The 16,118-nt window shown below is 41.4% G+C and overlaps 3 protein-coding genes across 3 annotated transcripts; 1 reads left to right on the top strand and 2 right to left on the bottom strand. All coding sequences in view use genetic code 11, as the record gives it.

Moving 5' to 3' along the window:
- Positions 1-261: 261 nt before the first annotated feature.
- On the bottom strand, positions 262-2,880 carry EGR_02252 (Merlin; the record flags this gene model as incomplete). The annotated part of the gene is made up of 6 exons (XM_024491501.1): positions 262-521; positions 626-681; positions 747-837; positions 1,006-1,171; positions 1,213-1,353; positions 2,815-2,880. 6 exons carry the CDS (start codon positions 2,878-2,880, stop codon positions 262-264), a joined length of 780 nt encoding a protein of 259 aa, XP_024354007.1.
- Positions 2,881-3,178: 298 nt separating this feature from the next.
- On the top strand, positions 3,179-11,657 carry EGR_02251 (Retinoic acid receptor RXR-gamma-A; the record flags this gene model as incomplete). Its single annotated transcript, XM_024491500.1, has 12 exons — positions 3,179-3,189; positions 5,211-5,473; positions 5,915-6,297; positions 7,068-7,197; positions 7,299-7,463; positions 7,626-7,858; positions 8,248-8,377; positions 8,464-8,949; positions 9,282-9,541; positions 11,134-11,287; positions 11,515-11,556; positions 11,626-11,657. The coding sequence occupies 12 exons, from the start codon at positions 3,179-3,181 to the stop codon at positions 11,655-11,657; spliced, it is 2,289 nt and encodes a 762-aa protein (XP_024354006.1).
- A 2,428-nt stretch (positions 11,658-14,085) lies between these two features.
- Positions 14,086-14,250, bottom strand: EGR_02250 (hypothetical protein; the record flags this gene model as incomplete). The annotated part of the gene is made up of 1 exon (XM_024491499.1): positions 14,086-14,250. The coding sequence occupies one exon, from the start codon at positions 14,248-14,250 to the stop codon at positions 14,086-14,088; it is 165 nt and encodes a 54-aa protein (XP_024354005.1).
- Between the last annotated feature and the right edge of the window lie 1,868 nt (positions 14,251-16,118).

Genomic DNA, 16,118 nt, shown 5'->3' with positions numbered 1-16,118 from the left:
GTCATAGTAGCATTTCTGCTGAGAGGAGGCAATCAAAATAAATTAATTTGCCGGAATAAAGCTAATCAGCCTAAATTACAGGTACGCTGACCTCATTCAAGGTGTTTGTAAAATGAGTCGGAGAACGAAGAAATAAAACAAAAAATGACTAAAGAACAGACATTTAAAAATCCAATCAGGACACAACCAAACTATTTACGATGAAAAAGGGAAGTACAGCGCAATGTAATAAAGGACACGGTACTTTCGACAATATGACACTTATTGTTTTGATATTTTGATAATCCACAATTCAATTAAAACTGTTTTAAACAAAATATAACACACAAAATCAATACCGAGTATATGCAATAATACGAACCTATCTAATCCTTTATTGCTCATGTAACACTCCTTAAGCCGTTGAGCAACCCCAGTGTTTACTTGGATATTGACCGATAAGTACTTTGGAAGAAGTCGTAGAAGCCTTTTCGAAAGAACCAATTGTTCAGTCTCGTCATCCGTTTCACCCTCACCGAAATCTTCGAATTCAATCTTAAATCGAGGGTAGGGATGCTATGCATAAGTGCGTTTTCTGGAAGATCAAGTTTCAAAAATATATCAAAGGTACATTGAGTTAACTTACTTGCGCTGAAAGAACCGTGAGTTGAATAGCTGCCTCTAACGATGGCTGTATAAATGCTGATTAAAAATACAAATTTAGTAAGGATAATCAGGACTATTGCAAATGTCACGTATGCCGTTACTTGGAGTAAATTGCAATTCTTATTAAAAAAGACGTAACGAGTAATAGACTCAAGTATGTAAAATCATATACAATAATAAAAACAAGTTTCTCTACGATTTAAGACTCAGAAAATTTAGCACTCAAGCCAAAACTGCTATATTATGTTTAAAATATACTGGTTTTAGTACAAATCGAATTAGAAAGATGCATAAATGCTCAAAATACGACCGGTAAATACATTTTCTGTTCAAATGAAGCATTTAAGGTAAATCTCTCACTGGCATCACCGAGATGACTTAGACGGCCACGGTTTTCGATCTTGTCCTTTACTTCCAAATAAAATAAATGTTTTGTTATGGGTTGAATAAGCTCATGCTCCACATCCTCAGGGTAAAATTTGGCATGAAAAAAGTAGCAAAACTGGAAAGGTAGTGGTAGTGGATGCTGAGAAAGTATCTACAAGAAATATATAAAAAGCCACTCACTTTGTCGGGTTTCAACCAATTCAAATATTTAACACTTCCATCATTTACAAGGACATAAGACTGCAAGCCAAAATACCATGTCTCTCTTAGACCGAAGGTACCGCAAACGAGGTCAAACAAGTCTTTTCCAGTGCTTTTTACCTACAGATTTAGGTCTTGGACAAAAAATGAAACGTACAGGAATGCTAAATTCCAAATCCGACTCAAGGGTCGACACCTTAACAGCAATCGTTTTTGATGAATGGCGCCTTAGCCACCGCATTTATTTTAAGTAGTGATGCAAGGCATTGATTTTCCAAGGAAAATGTTACCGAACAACGCGGGTGGTGCATTCTAAAAGCAAGGTTGTGGTAAAATAAAAACAGGTTTATTAAAACAATTTTTCAAAAGACAAATGCTTGTGTTAGTGAAAAACATTATTTCATGACAGTACTTAGATATTTAGAGGAATAAGTTTAAAAATTGTGTGAAATCACTTAAACAAATGTCTGAGCGCCGATAACAGTGTGTGGAGCTTCGCAATTTCCCTAAAGAGAAAAAAGATATAATACTAGTGTAGAATGCATATTTAGCGTACAAAAACTTAAAAATACCGTCATGCCTCAGATGCCGGCTTACTTGATTTAGATACAACAGCAGCCGTTCTAAGTGGACCTTTGCCAAAACGAACTTTAAACGGCCAGAAGAACCTGTCCATTTCCTAAATTAAGCATTCTTGTTGATTTGGTTAGACCTTAGAGTTCAACTCCTAAATTCAATACAAGTGATACCACAACCATGTGCATCTCGATTTCACCATGGTCTCATCTAAATGACATACTTTTTAAATACATTCACACTTACATCACTAGTATTTATCTAGGCCAAGTCGACTTACATTAGGTTTTTAATGGAACAATGAGTAGACACTTAAAAATCGCAAAGTTGTAAAGTTTTTTTAACTGCATTTTTTGTGAATTGTGGGGTTCTAGTCTTATTGGTATTTTGCAGCAGTTCCACTTCAAATAATTGTAGCGTCCCGAGACTCCCTGAAGACGAAAGAAGACAAAATACTCGGGCAGAATATATATTCAGCGCAGAGAAGGTGTCTGGGCTATTGGCATGGCCCAAAAGGCCAGCCCACCCAGCGAGGTACAAGGGGGCTAATTCGAAGTACAAAAGTGGCGCCTCACCAGAACCGAGGGATAAACCACCATCGTATTACATAATGGTCCCCGTTTGGGACAATACTCACCGTAGAAGCAAAAATAAACTCACGATTTACAAGCCCAAATGCATTTTAAATTTTAGTTGCTTTTAGCACCGACACTCACACAAAAGTTGTTGGAAGCTGATAGACTTAGACATCCACACTGGGCACCCGCATTCTGTGGTGCACGGGCACAGTACCCACGTGGCAATTCATAATCATGTTTCCTTTAGAGCAAGGGTTCTTAGTTGCTTCCATTGTGGCATTTGAGAATGTAATGAGCCATTTAGCAGCATATGGAAAGGTTCCGAGACCACTATTATAAGTGGTAAGACGCCGTGTCACAAAATTACTGGTCAGGGGGGTGACACTGTCACCGGGTTAGACCAGGTTGCCAAACAAAAAAATCTCACATGGCCAAATAATGCTAAATCAATTAAAGGGCATTTCACTGTATGGTTCTCTTCTGCCTTTAGCATCCCTCTTGAATAAACCTAATCTGACCAATGCCAATTTTCTTAGCTTTTCCGATCAACCACGGCATAGTAGCTTATACGACCAACTTCTGTTAAAAATCGTCACCATTTTACCCATTCGCAGCAAACGGACTTCATTTTGCCCCGTTAAGTTTTACCACCCAACAGTAGAAGTAAGGTTGAACGTTCCTTAAGGTTAAGTCCGCTTTCTGCTTTCAGAGACTTCCTTGAATTCGAACGGAGGTATTATACTCGAGCAGAATACATCTATTCGACGCACAGCAGGACTTGAGCTATTGACATGAGCCGGAGGTCAGCCCACCCAACAAAAGGTACTATGGTCCAAACAAAGTGGATCTCTTAACAAAACCCAGCGTTAAACAAACAGCCAACGGATTATGCTAATACGCTGCGCCGTTTTCAGCCCAAGTCGTCCGTCAGGACAAAGTTTATAATAAACATGCTTACACATTTTTTTTTCGTCTCATTAAAAGTAACTTAGTATTTATAGGATGATACATAAAAGTCTGAGAACTATAGCGTCAAATATTAACCCTCTTTTGTAAATTAATATAAACAATCCTCTTGTTCCGTATTTGAAAGATAGTTGGTTACAAAACTTGCTTATTACTTATTACGAGTTTGTTTTGTTTAAGCAAGTCGGTTGTTTCAACTGATCTGATATTTGGAGAATAGTTTCTTGGTGTCTGCGTTCGTGCTCCTTTTAGGCTCGCCTACAAAGGTTGTTCTCCTGAAGTTCTACTTCTGTAGTACTGGCTTGAGTATGTCCCACTTAATAGTCGTTTTGCCCGGATGCACGTTTCTTCTTTCTTTTGACGTCTTGATTGCAAATGCTTTGTGTTCGTACTTGTGTCAATACTAATGTTTTATTGGACAGTTTTTGCGCCACATTGCCACTTTTCCTTTATCGTAACAATACATTCTTGTAATTACCACAGTGCATGTTGGTGACCTGCTGTTTTTGCTGCTTTGACCTGTTCGTCCTCTACTTTTGTGTTTTTGCCCCATCTTTGTGTTTTATGACATGTCCTCACGTATAATCCAGGGTTATTCGTAGAACATGAGACAAGTCATACCAATTGATAGTATTTGCTAAGTAGTAGCTCTAAATGCTCTTCATTATTGGGTACTATTCATCATTAAACGGCGATTTTTTTGCGATTTTCATTGGTCGTGTAATTTATGATTTGCTCTACAATCAGCTATGCATTTGCTGCAATTTATTTTCGGCCGCACGAGATTGGTCTTCATGTTACTCCCGGGACTCCGTATTCTACCGCAATCATTGCCGTTGTGTAAACATGTAATCTTTAGCCGTTTAGATCGATGATAGACTGTTGCTTTCTTACATCTATTATGATATCAATTGCTTGGTTTTGTGGTTAATTAACTTTGTGTTCCTTCCACTTTGCTATTTCTCGAAAAGGTGTCTGTTGCACCCGCAGAAACCGTCTACCTGATACATTGGACTGTGGTCTAGTTGAGGCAAAGTGATTGTGCTGAGAGTCCGTTGATAATTTTTTCCAAATAAGATGTTTGTTTTTAAAGATCCTGTATTTGCAAAACTTACGGCTGTCAAATGTTTCCAAAATGTCTTCCTAATGTGGTGTACCCCTACGAAATTCGTTTCACATTTTAAAACGTCCAGGACTTGTTAACCAGCGTGTCGTATGTTAAACATAGTTTAAATACTTCTTTTCAAATAAGCCTAGAGTCTTCGATAATATTCAGCGTCTCTCGGATGTCTGAAGAAATGGTCACAGTACAGTATGGTTTTACAGCCTGACCGATTACCTTTAATGACTGAGATAGACAAGTTTCCAGGTAATACCTTAAAATCTCCCCCTTACACTATGCAGATGTGTACGCCCCGAGGGTTTTTATGTAATTGACGTCGTATTGAATTTTGGAAAACAATGTTGCATTCGGCTTGTGGCCAAAATAATTTGTTGGTGCATTTCAGTAAAATTAGTGTATCCCATTGACAAAGTAACCATAGAATGTGCATGCTCTGTGTTAAATGGTTTGATTTTTTAGGGACTGCTAAGTCCTTGCTTTCTTTGTCTGAGCCTTATAACTTAGTTTTTAAGCAAACAACTGACTGCTACCGTCATGAGTTCAGGGCCTGCATGCGAGTACCCACATGGACTTAATGCGGTTTTGGCTTCTTGACGCATATATGCGCATAAATACATGTATATTAGCTCTTTTATTCTATATTGCCACCTGCGGATCGTCCCCCATATTGACTGACTTCGTCTTGCGTATTAGTAATTTCTTGAAACACATGTTTTCATTGGAATGTATTGTAGCCTTGCTATTTACTTTAAGCTCTATTCGGTCATCGTACTAAATTGGGTGAAAATATCGATGCAAGTTTGGTCGAACTCAAATAATGCTTCGTCTGTTGCACCTCCGGCCAATGGGGACCGCGATCCAATGCATTCCATGCCTGTGACTGCTGAATCCGTCCCTCCCACTCTGAATGCATTTGATAGCTCTATATTCGCCTCACTTATATCGGAAAGCGATGAAAAACCCCTTGTCGATTTAAAATCTGATGTGATCTCGAATGGTATGCCCTGCTTGCTTTTCTTGTTCTCCCTATGCTTTAATTAGTCTTAATCCAAAATGCGCTACTTTTGTTGTACCTCTTAAATCCAACTGTCAGCAGACTTGCATCGTCGTAGTTTATCTTTTGCGCCTGTTTTGAATTATTAGTGCTGTAAGAAATCAATATACATAAGCTTTTTCAATTTTAGTTACGGAAAGAGACTTAAATTTATTGGAGTGGTGGCGTTAACACCATATTAATGTTGCCTAGCACTCTACTTTGGTGGTTGTAATTTATCTTGTTGGAACAGCTTTTCACTTGTTTACTGCTTCGATTTTAGTGCACGTGGAATTCGATCTTGCTTCTCTGGCCAAATTTGTTTGTTTAAGTGTAGGCCCCAGTTTAAGCTGTGTTAAAAACTATGGAGATTTCGTCAACAGTGATTATCTACTCATTTTCCAGCCGATTTGCAAATTGGCTCTGCAATGCCAAAGCCTGACCTCGGTTCGCTTTACGGTGGACTTCAATCTAGCACCCAGACCAACAACACTTGTGATGTCGCCACGACCCACCGTACCGTGTTTCCTGCAAACCCGCAGTTGCAGACTTTGCCTTGCCAAAGCAGCTGCGTCAGCGGTTCCCTAAACTACCCATATACTCCTACTCTGTATTCGCCAGTTACACCCGTCTCCCCTCAATACTTTCAATCCGCGCCTCCCACAGTGGCAAACCACCGTGCTCTACCTCATCAGCAGCAGGGCTCTTACTCCCTTCCTCCTCTCCGGTCCTACTCGTACAATCAATCGTTCATCACTGGTGCTTATCCTAAGCCTTATAATTACACCGTGAGTCGGCTTCACTCCCCCATTTACCTTCGTCAGCTCTCGCACAGTAGACATCAACTGATAGTAAACAAACAGTACTGCTCATAAGCGTCACCCCATCTGGGTGTTTTGAATTCCCTCATGCTGCGGCTCATTGGACAGTGTTGGGGAGAATTATGTTGTAATAGCTTCGATTTAAACTGAAAGTCGTGACGAAAGCTTGGCAAGAGCCATATCACCCTCCTTTTAAAAAGACTGTAATCGGTTTTAAAAGACGAACTGTGCCTTCGGCACCACTATTGATCCGGGATGGCACTGTGACTGGCTGATCAAACGGCCGACAGCGGGCTCTCATAATTTTATTTTTTTTTATTTATTTTCATGTAATTTTCAAACAAAGCAGAAATTAGAACTTTTGGCTCCAGTCAAAACTCTGAATCCTCAGTTTTTCTCTTCTCAATTCGTTGAATGGACAGGTGGAAAGGTGTGGTAGAGATTCAGCTTAAAAAACGACTAGAACTTAGTAAAATGCCTTGGTTTTTGCGCGGATCATTTCTTTTTTGCTTTTTAACGTGTCATTTGCCTTATTCCTTGCTCGATGGGTTGTTTTTTGGTGCAACTCTACTTAATGTTAGGTTAACTGGGAGTGTCCTTTTAAACTAAAGCCTCTTAAGATCTCAGCTTTTCTTCTAAGTGCTGTTTTTCCATATATTGTTGCTTCACATTTATTCATGTGTCAATTTTGTTTTAACAGGTTGAATGATTTTGAAGTCATTTTCTAATGCTTATAGATTGGATCAGATGGTTCAATTTCACCATATCATCGGTCGGTTCCATCGACGTCTGTAAAGAAAGTCACCTACTTATGTAGTGCTCGAAATTGTGCCATATGCGGAGCCACGGCTACTGGCAAGCACTACGGTGAGCGCGTTGGATGCCGTCTTTGCTTTTATGCCTGGGTTGGCGAATAAAGGCAAAGTAAGTCGTGAAAATCGAAGGAATCAACTCTCCTTTCCTTTTAGGGGCTCTGTCGTGTGATAGCTGCCGTGCCTTCTTTGGAACGGCCACTCATCTGGGTTTACGATGCGAGTGCTCTGGTAAATCGAACATCCACGACAACAACCATCAGCTTCGTTGCCATTCCTGTAGGCTAAGGAAGTGCCTCGCTGTGGGAATGCGCAAAGAAGGTGTTCGATTGTGCTTATTCATCCTCTTTACCGATGTTTTAATGTGATTACAAATAGAGATTTTGCCATTAACTGAAATACCTGAGCAGCGTACTCACTTCCCCTTTTGCCTCAGAAACCTTATTATGCAATTCAGTAGTTGTTTTCTATTTATCCTACAAGCTGTTCGATTTGAGAAGTCCCATGCAATGCTCCTTTACCCCAACGAGAAGGACTATTCCAGCGTTGCACCATCACCCGCCTCATCAATATGTTCTCATGAAAGGGCGGACAATTTAGTAGGTTCGAGGTCGAGTCCAGCTACTGAGGCTACTGTCAAACAAATTAGGGCGGCAGAAGCACTCATCTTCGACGTTCCTCCTCTCGACTTACCGGAGAGTAAACCAATCTTCATGGTTAGTTGTACCTAGGCATTACTTATTCTGCGGGCTTCCAAAACAAGTTTATTCATTGTCAACATTCACAAAACGGACCGTTATCCTTCAACTCTGCCACTAAGATTACTGTTTAAGTTTTGCCTGTGACTGGATGCAATGGAACCTTGGGTAGTCTTTTAGCTTAAAAATAAGCTGTCATTGTAGGTTCATGTAATTTAAAGCATGCCCAATCCATTAACTGACGTTTCATTAATCTATTCCGTTCTGATTATATTACACTATCCCTTGGCGTAACTCTAAGGCAAACCACTCTGGGATTTAAAAAATGATGGATTTTTTGTGTTGTTGCTTTGGTGATTGTTTTTAGGGTCGTATTTCTAATTTTTTTGCGCTTGTTTCAATCTTAGGATGGAAAGGACTGTGATTCTCTGCAAACCGACATCCAAGAATCAATTATAAACTTACTCCTTTGGTCTCAGAAGATTCCTCTTTTCTCTGACTTTTCAGATTCTGATCGGTTTATTCTCCTGAGGGCAGGTAAAGTACTGCTTTTGTTAACGATAGGGCACAAGGACGGTTTTATTATCTCTTCGTCAGTTCTATTGCTTTTATTTCTCCTCCAGGTTGCATTGAGTTGTTATTGGTCCACTTCATCTCCCGACTGGCAAATTCTCTCACTGAATCCCACTCATCGACGTCGCTACGGTCTTCGAATCCACCTTTACAGGAAAGTTCCCCCAGTACCTCGGTGACCCCTATCGAGTCCACTACTACTCCCCCTACCCCACTCAATATCCCTGTTGTTGTCGTTGACGTCCTTTTCCCCTTCCACTCCGCTCCCAAAGATATCCTCTTTAGCCAACAGGCTGAATGTGATTTACGTAACGCTGATCGTTGGCATGAATCTCGTGTTCTCATGAACATCCTCCCTGTCGATGTTGACCATCATCCCATCAGCATTACTGACGTCCCTAACGAATTGAATGCCCAGTGCCTATCCAGACGCCTCATTTTGTGTCGCCTCTTTGATCTGGCTCGCCTCTTCAAACGCCTTTGTCTCAGTGTGGAAGCTGTGGGCTGTCTACGCATGGTTATCCTTTTCAACCCCGGTGAGTTGAGATGTCTCTGCCTCGTTGATAGGCGGATGCCGTAGCTCGCGTCGACCCATGCGCATTGGACATCGTTGCGCCTGATTCACCACCCTAGTTAGGTGATGAGTCATCCTCATCGCGTTGCGAGGTCGAGGTCAATGGGGGAAGTAGAGTAGTATTTGTATGCGTGGAAATTTCCTCCATGCCTGTAAGATATCTCATTAGTTGGGTCGTTAGAGAAAAAAATTGCGTACCACATTACTCCCGGTTGTAATTTTTGGGAATAATCACTGAAAGCCCACTTTCATTTCTTGATTCTGCTGTTCGGGCTATTTTGCGTGTGCATGCAGACGTACCCGAGCTGACAGAGGCGACTCGTGAACGCGTGGAGAGTAGACGAGACGAGGCATTCATCTGCCTCGAGCATACCTTCGTAAAGGCAGATAAGAAGACGGCTCTCGGTCGTATGGCTCAAATGTGTCTTCACCTGGCTGATCTCTCTTTCGTCGCCGAGCGCATCTACTCAAAAACCTCTTCCCATCCTTATCCCTCTTTTCAATGTCTTGTCGATCTTCTTGAGTGTTTTTACAAATCCGACCCCATGGCCACTGTTTCAGAATCGAGTACCTGAACTATCTACTTTTTTTATTAAAGTAGAACTTTGTAGTAATGCAAACTTTCATGTTCCTTTTTTTGGGAGCCATCTCAATTTTCATTCCCAAAGTCAGCAACATTTTTTAGCCCTCATCAGTTTAGCCTTGAATTACTCCCTCTGGCAATTCTTCCTGCTGTATGCCTTGCTATTTGTATTGACCCGAAATTTGCTCTTTTAACCACTGAATATTGTACACAGCGGAATTACTGCAATTGGATTTTCATGGCATTGTAGTTGTTTCATTTTTATGCATTCTACTGTCTACTTTGTGTCTAATGTCTCTCCAATGGCCGTACTGGATGGTGACTGCATCCTCTGATTAATTTAGCTCATAGGCTGGAATGAGATGGTGGCGATCTGTGTATGTACTGGGATCGTGCTTACAGTCTTTCTGCATTTCTGCAAAAGAAGTAAGTAGTCTGATAGGCATGGTATCGTTTGGGAGGGAGCCTCGTGGCGAATTGGGGACTGCAGCAAGTTCTTCGATTCGTCATCATTGCTAGCAACTGCTGGTCGGTCGGGTACTCACCCACTTTCAAGCCAATGGAATTAGTTTTTTAAGTAACTACACTTAGTTTGGGTTGCCTCAAGGTCTTTGGCTACAGGATTCGGGTCTCAACGAATCAATGTTTGTCTTAGTTTAACTTCTCCGAAAAGGGTTCAAGTGCTTGGGTACTGCGCGGTGGCGAAGGTGCTGAAACGGAAACTATGAAATTCCAGGAAAATTGGGCTGGCATTCAGTTTTCTCGGTATTCCATCTGTTTGGAGGAGTGGGTTGACTAGGGCGTTCTCGGATGCGCCAGGTAAGTCACATGCCTTCTGGAGTGCACTTATTAGACCGCGCCCACCTCAGAGCCCCTGTGCGGTGCGGTAACCTATACACGCTAAAATGTATTCAGCTCCTAATTCTCATTAAGTTAACAGCCCCTCAACCCTACTGGCTTTTATTCACCACAAACTCCATAAGCGGACAATCAAGTTACCGGTATCTTAACTTGTGTGACCCTCCTTCAGTGTGCACCGTTCCAATCAAATTTTTTACTTACACGTGCTAGTGCTCAAATTCCCACTTTTTTTCACAGAAAATGATTGTTTGTTTCTTTTGTGTTAGTAGACCATGATTAAAAATTTGGAATTGCTCTTGCCTCGATATGGCTTATAACGATTATCCTCAGAGGAGTGAATGTATTTAAGAAGCCCACGGCCTGTCATTCATTTTTTTACTTGAATACGAGATTCATCTGGTCCCGAAATTTAGAACAGCACTATTGAGTTCCTGTATTTGGATATGGATTACAGACTAGATGGTTTCTCTTCATTGCTTACTGGTTATAGACCGACTGTAGTAAAGTTATGGCCTTTCTGGTATAACTTAATCAGCATCTTTCTGAGTTAAAAGGGCATATCTCGATATCCGATTTGAAAAAACGATATCATCTCATGGCACTCTTCTCTGTAGCTGCGCGCAGAGTGTGGAGCCTTGAGTTCGTTTATCAAATACGTAATCCGGAGCCAAACCACACCCACCATACCGCAATTATATAAAGCCCAAAAGTCACACTCAGCTTCAAGTACTTGGAACGACTATGAGCTCTCTCTTTCTTTTCATTTTCGCTTTGACCCTCACCGCACAGGTCTATTCTACACCTGCTCATCCCCCACTCAGTGAAGAGGAGTGGTTAGAAAAAGCAGAACAACTTGGTATGTTCAACGTCTATTTTACTCCTTTTTCTTCGTCCAAGCCACGATTTCGATGCTTTATTTAAGGTTATTTTGAACAGTAATGGCACTTGTATACAGATTTATCTGATTACTAAACTATTTTGGCACAAGTTTTAACTTGTGAAGCATCTTAAGCACCCATCACCATTTGAATCTTTAATAGCAGCGAAAGTAAAAATTATAATCAGTACTAAATATCCTTTTAGATCACGATGGAAATACCTATGGAAAGGCACCTGAGGAAGTCTGTAAGTTTTCGTTTGTCAGGTTATGTTGAATTAAAATTCAGCCACTCTATGGGTTTTATCCTTTTTTAGACGAAATCGAACATATTCACATGCTACACTAACGCACACTCCTCAAACTTCTCTTACTCCTTCAGTGGATTGTATTTTGTTGTTTTAATCATGATAAATCGAGCTCATAACTACCCAAGACATTTAATTTGTCTTTAATCTGTAATTTGTTGGTTTAAACGACGGGTTTTTGTTTACGTTCTTCTAAGGCCCTTAAATCATGCCATTGAGAAGTCGTATTAGACACTCTAAAATGGGAAAGGCGAACAGCATTATCCATTTCCTGCAAAAAAAGTGAGGAATAATGCGCAGATTCGCTTAAATCCCCATATTTCAAATCAGTAAGATAGGCGTGGTGTATGCTACTAGCAAATATTCACCCGCGCTGCTAGGAGGTAATACGCCGACACTACAATTTTTGGGTTTTAAGAGCTTTTGCCTCAAATTTATCTTCGTTACGACTAATGTAATCGGCACTGTCCCGTAAAGTTGGCCCCATTAAAAGGGATTTGCCATCAAGTAGATGTGACAGACGACCCAAGTTTTTTGGTGGAATTATTTCACTGTGAAGATTTCTTTAATGCAGCATAGTGCAAAATTCGTTTTGATGTCGGTATTACGTTTTTGATGAGATTAATGTGCCTTGAGCACTCATTTGATTGCTATAAGGATAGTCATTTTTTTCCATCTATCCGAACGAAATCCCAGTAAATTCTCATAGCTTTACTCCAGACAAATGATTTCCACTCCTCGAGTTTATGTTTCTGCGTCAAATAAAGCAAAAGCATTAAAGGATTATCCATCCCCTAGATTAATCCGGGATCATAAGTTTAAGCAACAAAGGGAAACACTCTAGACACAAACCATAAGGTCGCTTTATCTCGGTTTAATGTGTCAGACATAATGGTCAAATTACAAATCTGAGTAGCTGAGCCTTTCCATACAAGTGGAACCAGCTCGCGTCTTCTGAAGCTTCTGATTTCATCCAAATTGTCAGCTCTAACGTGCCCTCCATCTTGGTGAGACCCATGTGCACATCTGTCAGCCAACCAAGTGCCCCCAAAATACGCACACACACACACACACACCCGCATACGAAGATTTTCGTGTTCGGGAGCTTCGTAGCCTTAGGCCGCGCCCTATGACGCAAAACAGTGAAGGCGACGCCCAGTCCACGCCACATTCTCAAACTGACACCACTGCACGAAATGGGTGGAGCAGAGGCATCTGTACTATGGTGGTGAAGAACCCAAAACTGGAGGCGTAAGCACCGGAACCACGGATGCACACATAGTGGTATCAGTCAAAAATATTTTGTGTCACATAGCTAACTTTGCTCAGCCTAAGTGGCCAAGCGTTCATGAGCGTGCCCGGAGTTCCACCGACCGCGATCATCACAATGAGAAACCAAAGAGCATGTACATAAGATGTAATTTCAGGGTCATATTACCGGAATGAGTCATTAAATGCATTCTAACTATCGCTCCGGTTCAGTTAGATTCAGTTGCAAATGGTAAGCCCACATATGAGGGGGATGGTGGACTTTGTGCTGCAGCCACTACCTTTTTAGAGTAATTAAATCGCTACAGTTAGAAGCAGGTGACGGTCAATTTAAATGGTTGATATGAGAAAAATTATAGTGTATGGTTTTAATGGGTAGTTATCAACAAAGGAAGGGTTGGAATAACTCATTAAAAAAGCTGCCAAATTAGCATTCAAGGTCTGTTGGATTCGTACTAGACTAGAGGCTATAGGTCTCGCAGAGAATACTGAAAATAGGTTATCATTGTTGTATTCGGGGGAAGGAAGGCGCTAAATTAGTTAAAAAGCCATTATTTCGTAAACTTTTCTACCTAGTTGCTATGTTCATGTAGCCAGGATTTTATCGAGCTCAGTAGACAAAGGCGTCAGAACAGATGGCTTTACTAACCGAAATGCGTGAGTGAGCGAAAGGGGTACGGTCAGCGTAAATGCGCCTGGCAGCTAGGCGGCGGGGGTTACCTGGATGTCTACGTGTCATTCGGTGATGTCAGTTACACGTAGGCATGTTGACTGACCTTGGTATTTGGTTGGTTACCAGTACACCTGGAATACATCCCTGCCTGGTATGAGTTAATTAGGGAGGACTAAGCGAGAGCACAACTGCCTAGAATACTCGGAGATTGACCGTCAATTAGAACTTCTAGAAAGACGAAAACGAGCATTTTCCCAAGTTTACAGGCATCCTTAGCCCCTCTCCTCGCAAAAAAGGCCAATAGCTTTGATTTCAAGGTTTGGGGCGTAATCCTTCCACTCTACACGTTCATTTACTGGACCTCCATCTTTCCTCCACAGGCGGACAGAGTACCCGAAAGTTGTCAAGGCATAAGTTCCACGTCGAGCTGCTGTTTCCTCGATGCATCGCAAATTTAGTTGATTGCGATGCGCCATCCAGACATCTTTTTAGACTTTGGCGTCGAATATAACTTTACTGTTTTTGTCTCAAATCTTCTCAGCTATCCATGGATCGTGTTCTGGCTTATAGTCGCCGGCGTAGACATAAGCGCTTGCTTTGAACCCTGCTGAGGCTTCTGGTGCACGTCCCTCGAAGCCGTTTTGTGCTCTCACCACCATCACTGTATTGGCCCAGCAGAGCTTGGGTCCCATTAGCGTTTCGGCCGATAATAGGAGGTTTCGTACATATTCATTAGGTGTTGTTCAATATGTCGATAGAAACCTTTGTAAGATGTCAGTGGTCCGTCATCCTCTCGTGTCTTGTGCTCACTTGCATGCGTCAATGAGCGTGCCCGTTGAATTGGGGGTAAAATGGTGAAGAGTAAATGTAGCGTCCCGACACTTTCCTGAAGACGAAAGAAGACACAATACTCGGGCAGAATATATATATTCAGTACAGAGAAGGTGTTTGGGCCATTGGCATAACCTGAAAGGTCAGCCCACCCAGCCAGGTACAAGAAGGCTAACTCAAAGTACAAAAGTGGCGCCTCACCAATACCGAGGGGTAAACCACCATCGTATTACATTACCTGCCTAGTCCAAAGACCTTGTCGTAATAGGTCCTCCATTTGGTGTTAGATTGGAGTAAGTTTTCACGTGAGAGGTGTAAAGCTTATCTCTCCTTTCGGTCGCAGTATACGCTGGGGAGTCCTGCTAGACGCTACTTCCGTACTTGATAAGATGACATCGAGTGGTGCTCTCATTTTGCGGCTCCTAGAACACTTTTCAATCGTAATACTCCGGTGAACGTATGGACTGTAACCTCATACGTAAGGAGTCACCATCCTACGCATAGATCCCAATTTAGTCGAGAGTTCATAAAACCATACCGAGTTCCGAAATACCGATGATATGTTTTGACAAAAGGATGCCTGCAAAGTTTTGCCTTATTCTAATTAAATTTGTTAGTAAAATCTTAAACACCTTATTGATATCATGAACAACTTTGAAGCGTACTTTCATAGGACTTCGGGAAAATCTGAATTTACGAAGAGGCTCAATCAGGACAGAATGCCGTGCCACCAAAGTGGTATTCTAGAGCCCACGAAGGATAAAAAACCCACATAGCTGAATGTACAATTAAAGCAGCATTGTTCTCATACATAACCAACCTCTTTTTAGCCTCATCACCTAAGCTGCCTGCATTCATTCTACTTCGGCATGTTACAACCTAGTCAGTGCCTCAAAATCCATCCACGAGCTGGCGGTGAAAGTTGTTAGTCAGTTTTCCAAGAAGGTGAGAAGCCATCTAATCCCAACGTTATGGACACACTTCGTCAATTTTACTGGAGTCAGACCCACCCTCTTGAGAGACGGATATCATAGACTTGTTGACTGCCTGCAGCAAGCACAGCCCTTATTCACATCTCCACTTTGTAGAAGCAGTTACTTGGAGGCAGAACTGATTAATAAAATCCAATTTAAGATTAGTTGAAATCAGATATTCCTGTTTTGCGCAGGTAGGATCCTGCTTTAGTTATTTATAGGCTTTTTTGGTGTGCATGATTTGAGTGATTGGTGAAATTGGACGTGACTTTAATACCTCTTCCGTTTCGAGTTCCTGAGACGCGTAGGCTTGGACTTCAACTCAGAAAAGCAGCTTTACCAAATCAGACCTTTTTTCTCTAAACTTGCATCGCTTTTCGCAGCCAAATGTACTGCGTAAGAATTCGTCCTGAAAAACGACCTCCTATCACATATATAATTTAACCAACCAAATGCCCTCTTTTATTTCATCCTGAGAAGCGCATCTTATAACGAATGTTGGGTTTTAAAGTAATATTTCCCTGTCATTTGCAATTCATAGACACCAAATAAAGCACGTCACCCAAAAGAAAGCCAAAGAATCGAAAAAGCAAAGTCTTCTGTAGGATTCAACACAGATTAAAAGTTCACGTTTTGCATTTGGAAGTTTTTAATACTTAAATGAAACTTGCCTTTAGGGTAATGCTGGCACCAAACCCGTGACATCAGACCTCTAACTGCTATTTCCTATTACGTACGTGATAGTAACCATGCGG

Source organism: Echinococcus granulosus (genome assembly GCF_000524195.1).
Source record: "Echinococcus granulosus chromosome Unknown EG_S00010, whole genome shotgun sequence".
In the NCBI taxonomy this organism is placed as follows: domain Eukaryota; kingdom Metazoa; phylum Platyhelminthes; class Cestoda; order Cyclophyllidea; family Taeniidae; genus Echinococcus; species Echinococcus granulosus.
The sequence above is the reverse complement of the archived record's forward strand: the minus strand, read 5'-3'. Positions and strand labels throughout refer to the sequence as shown.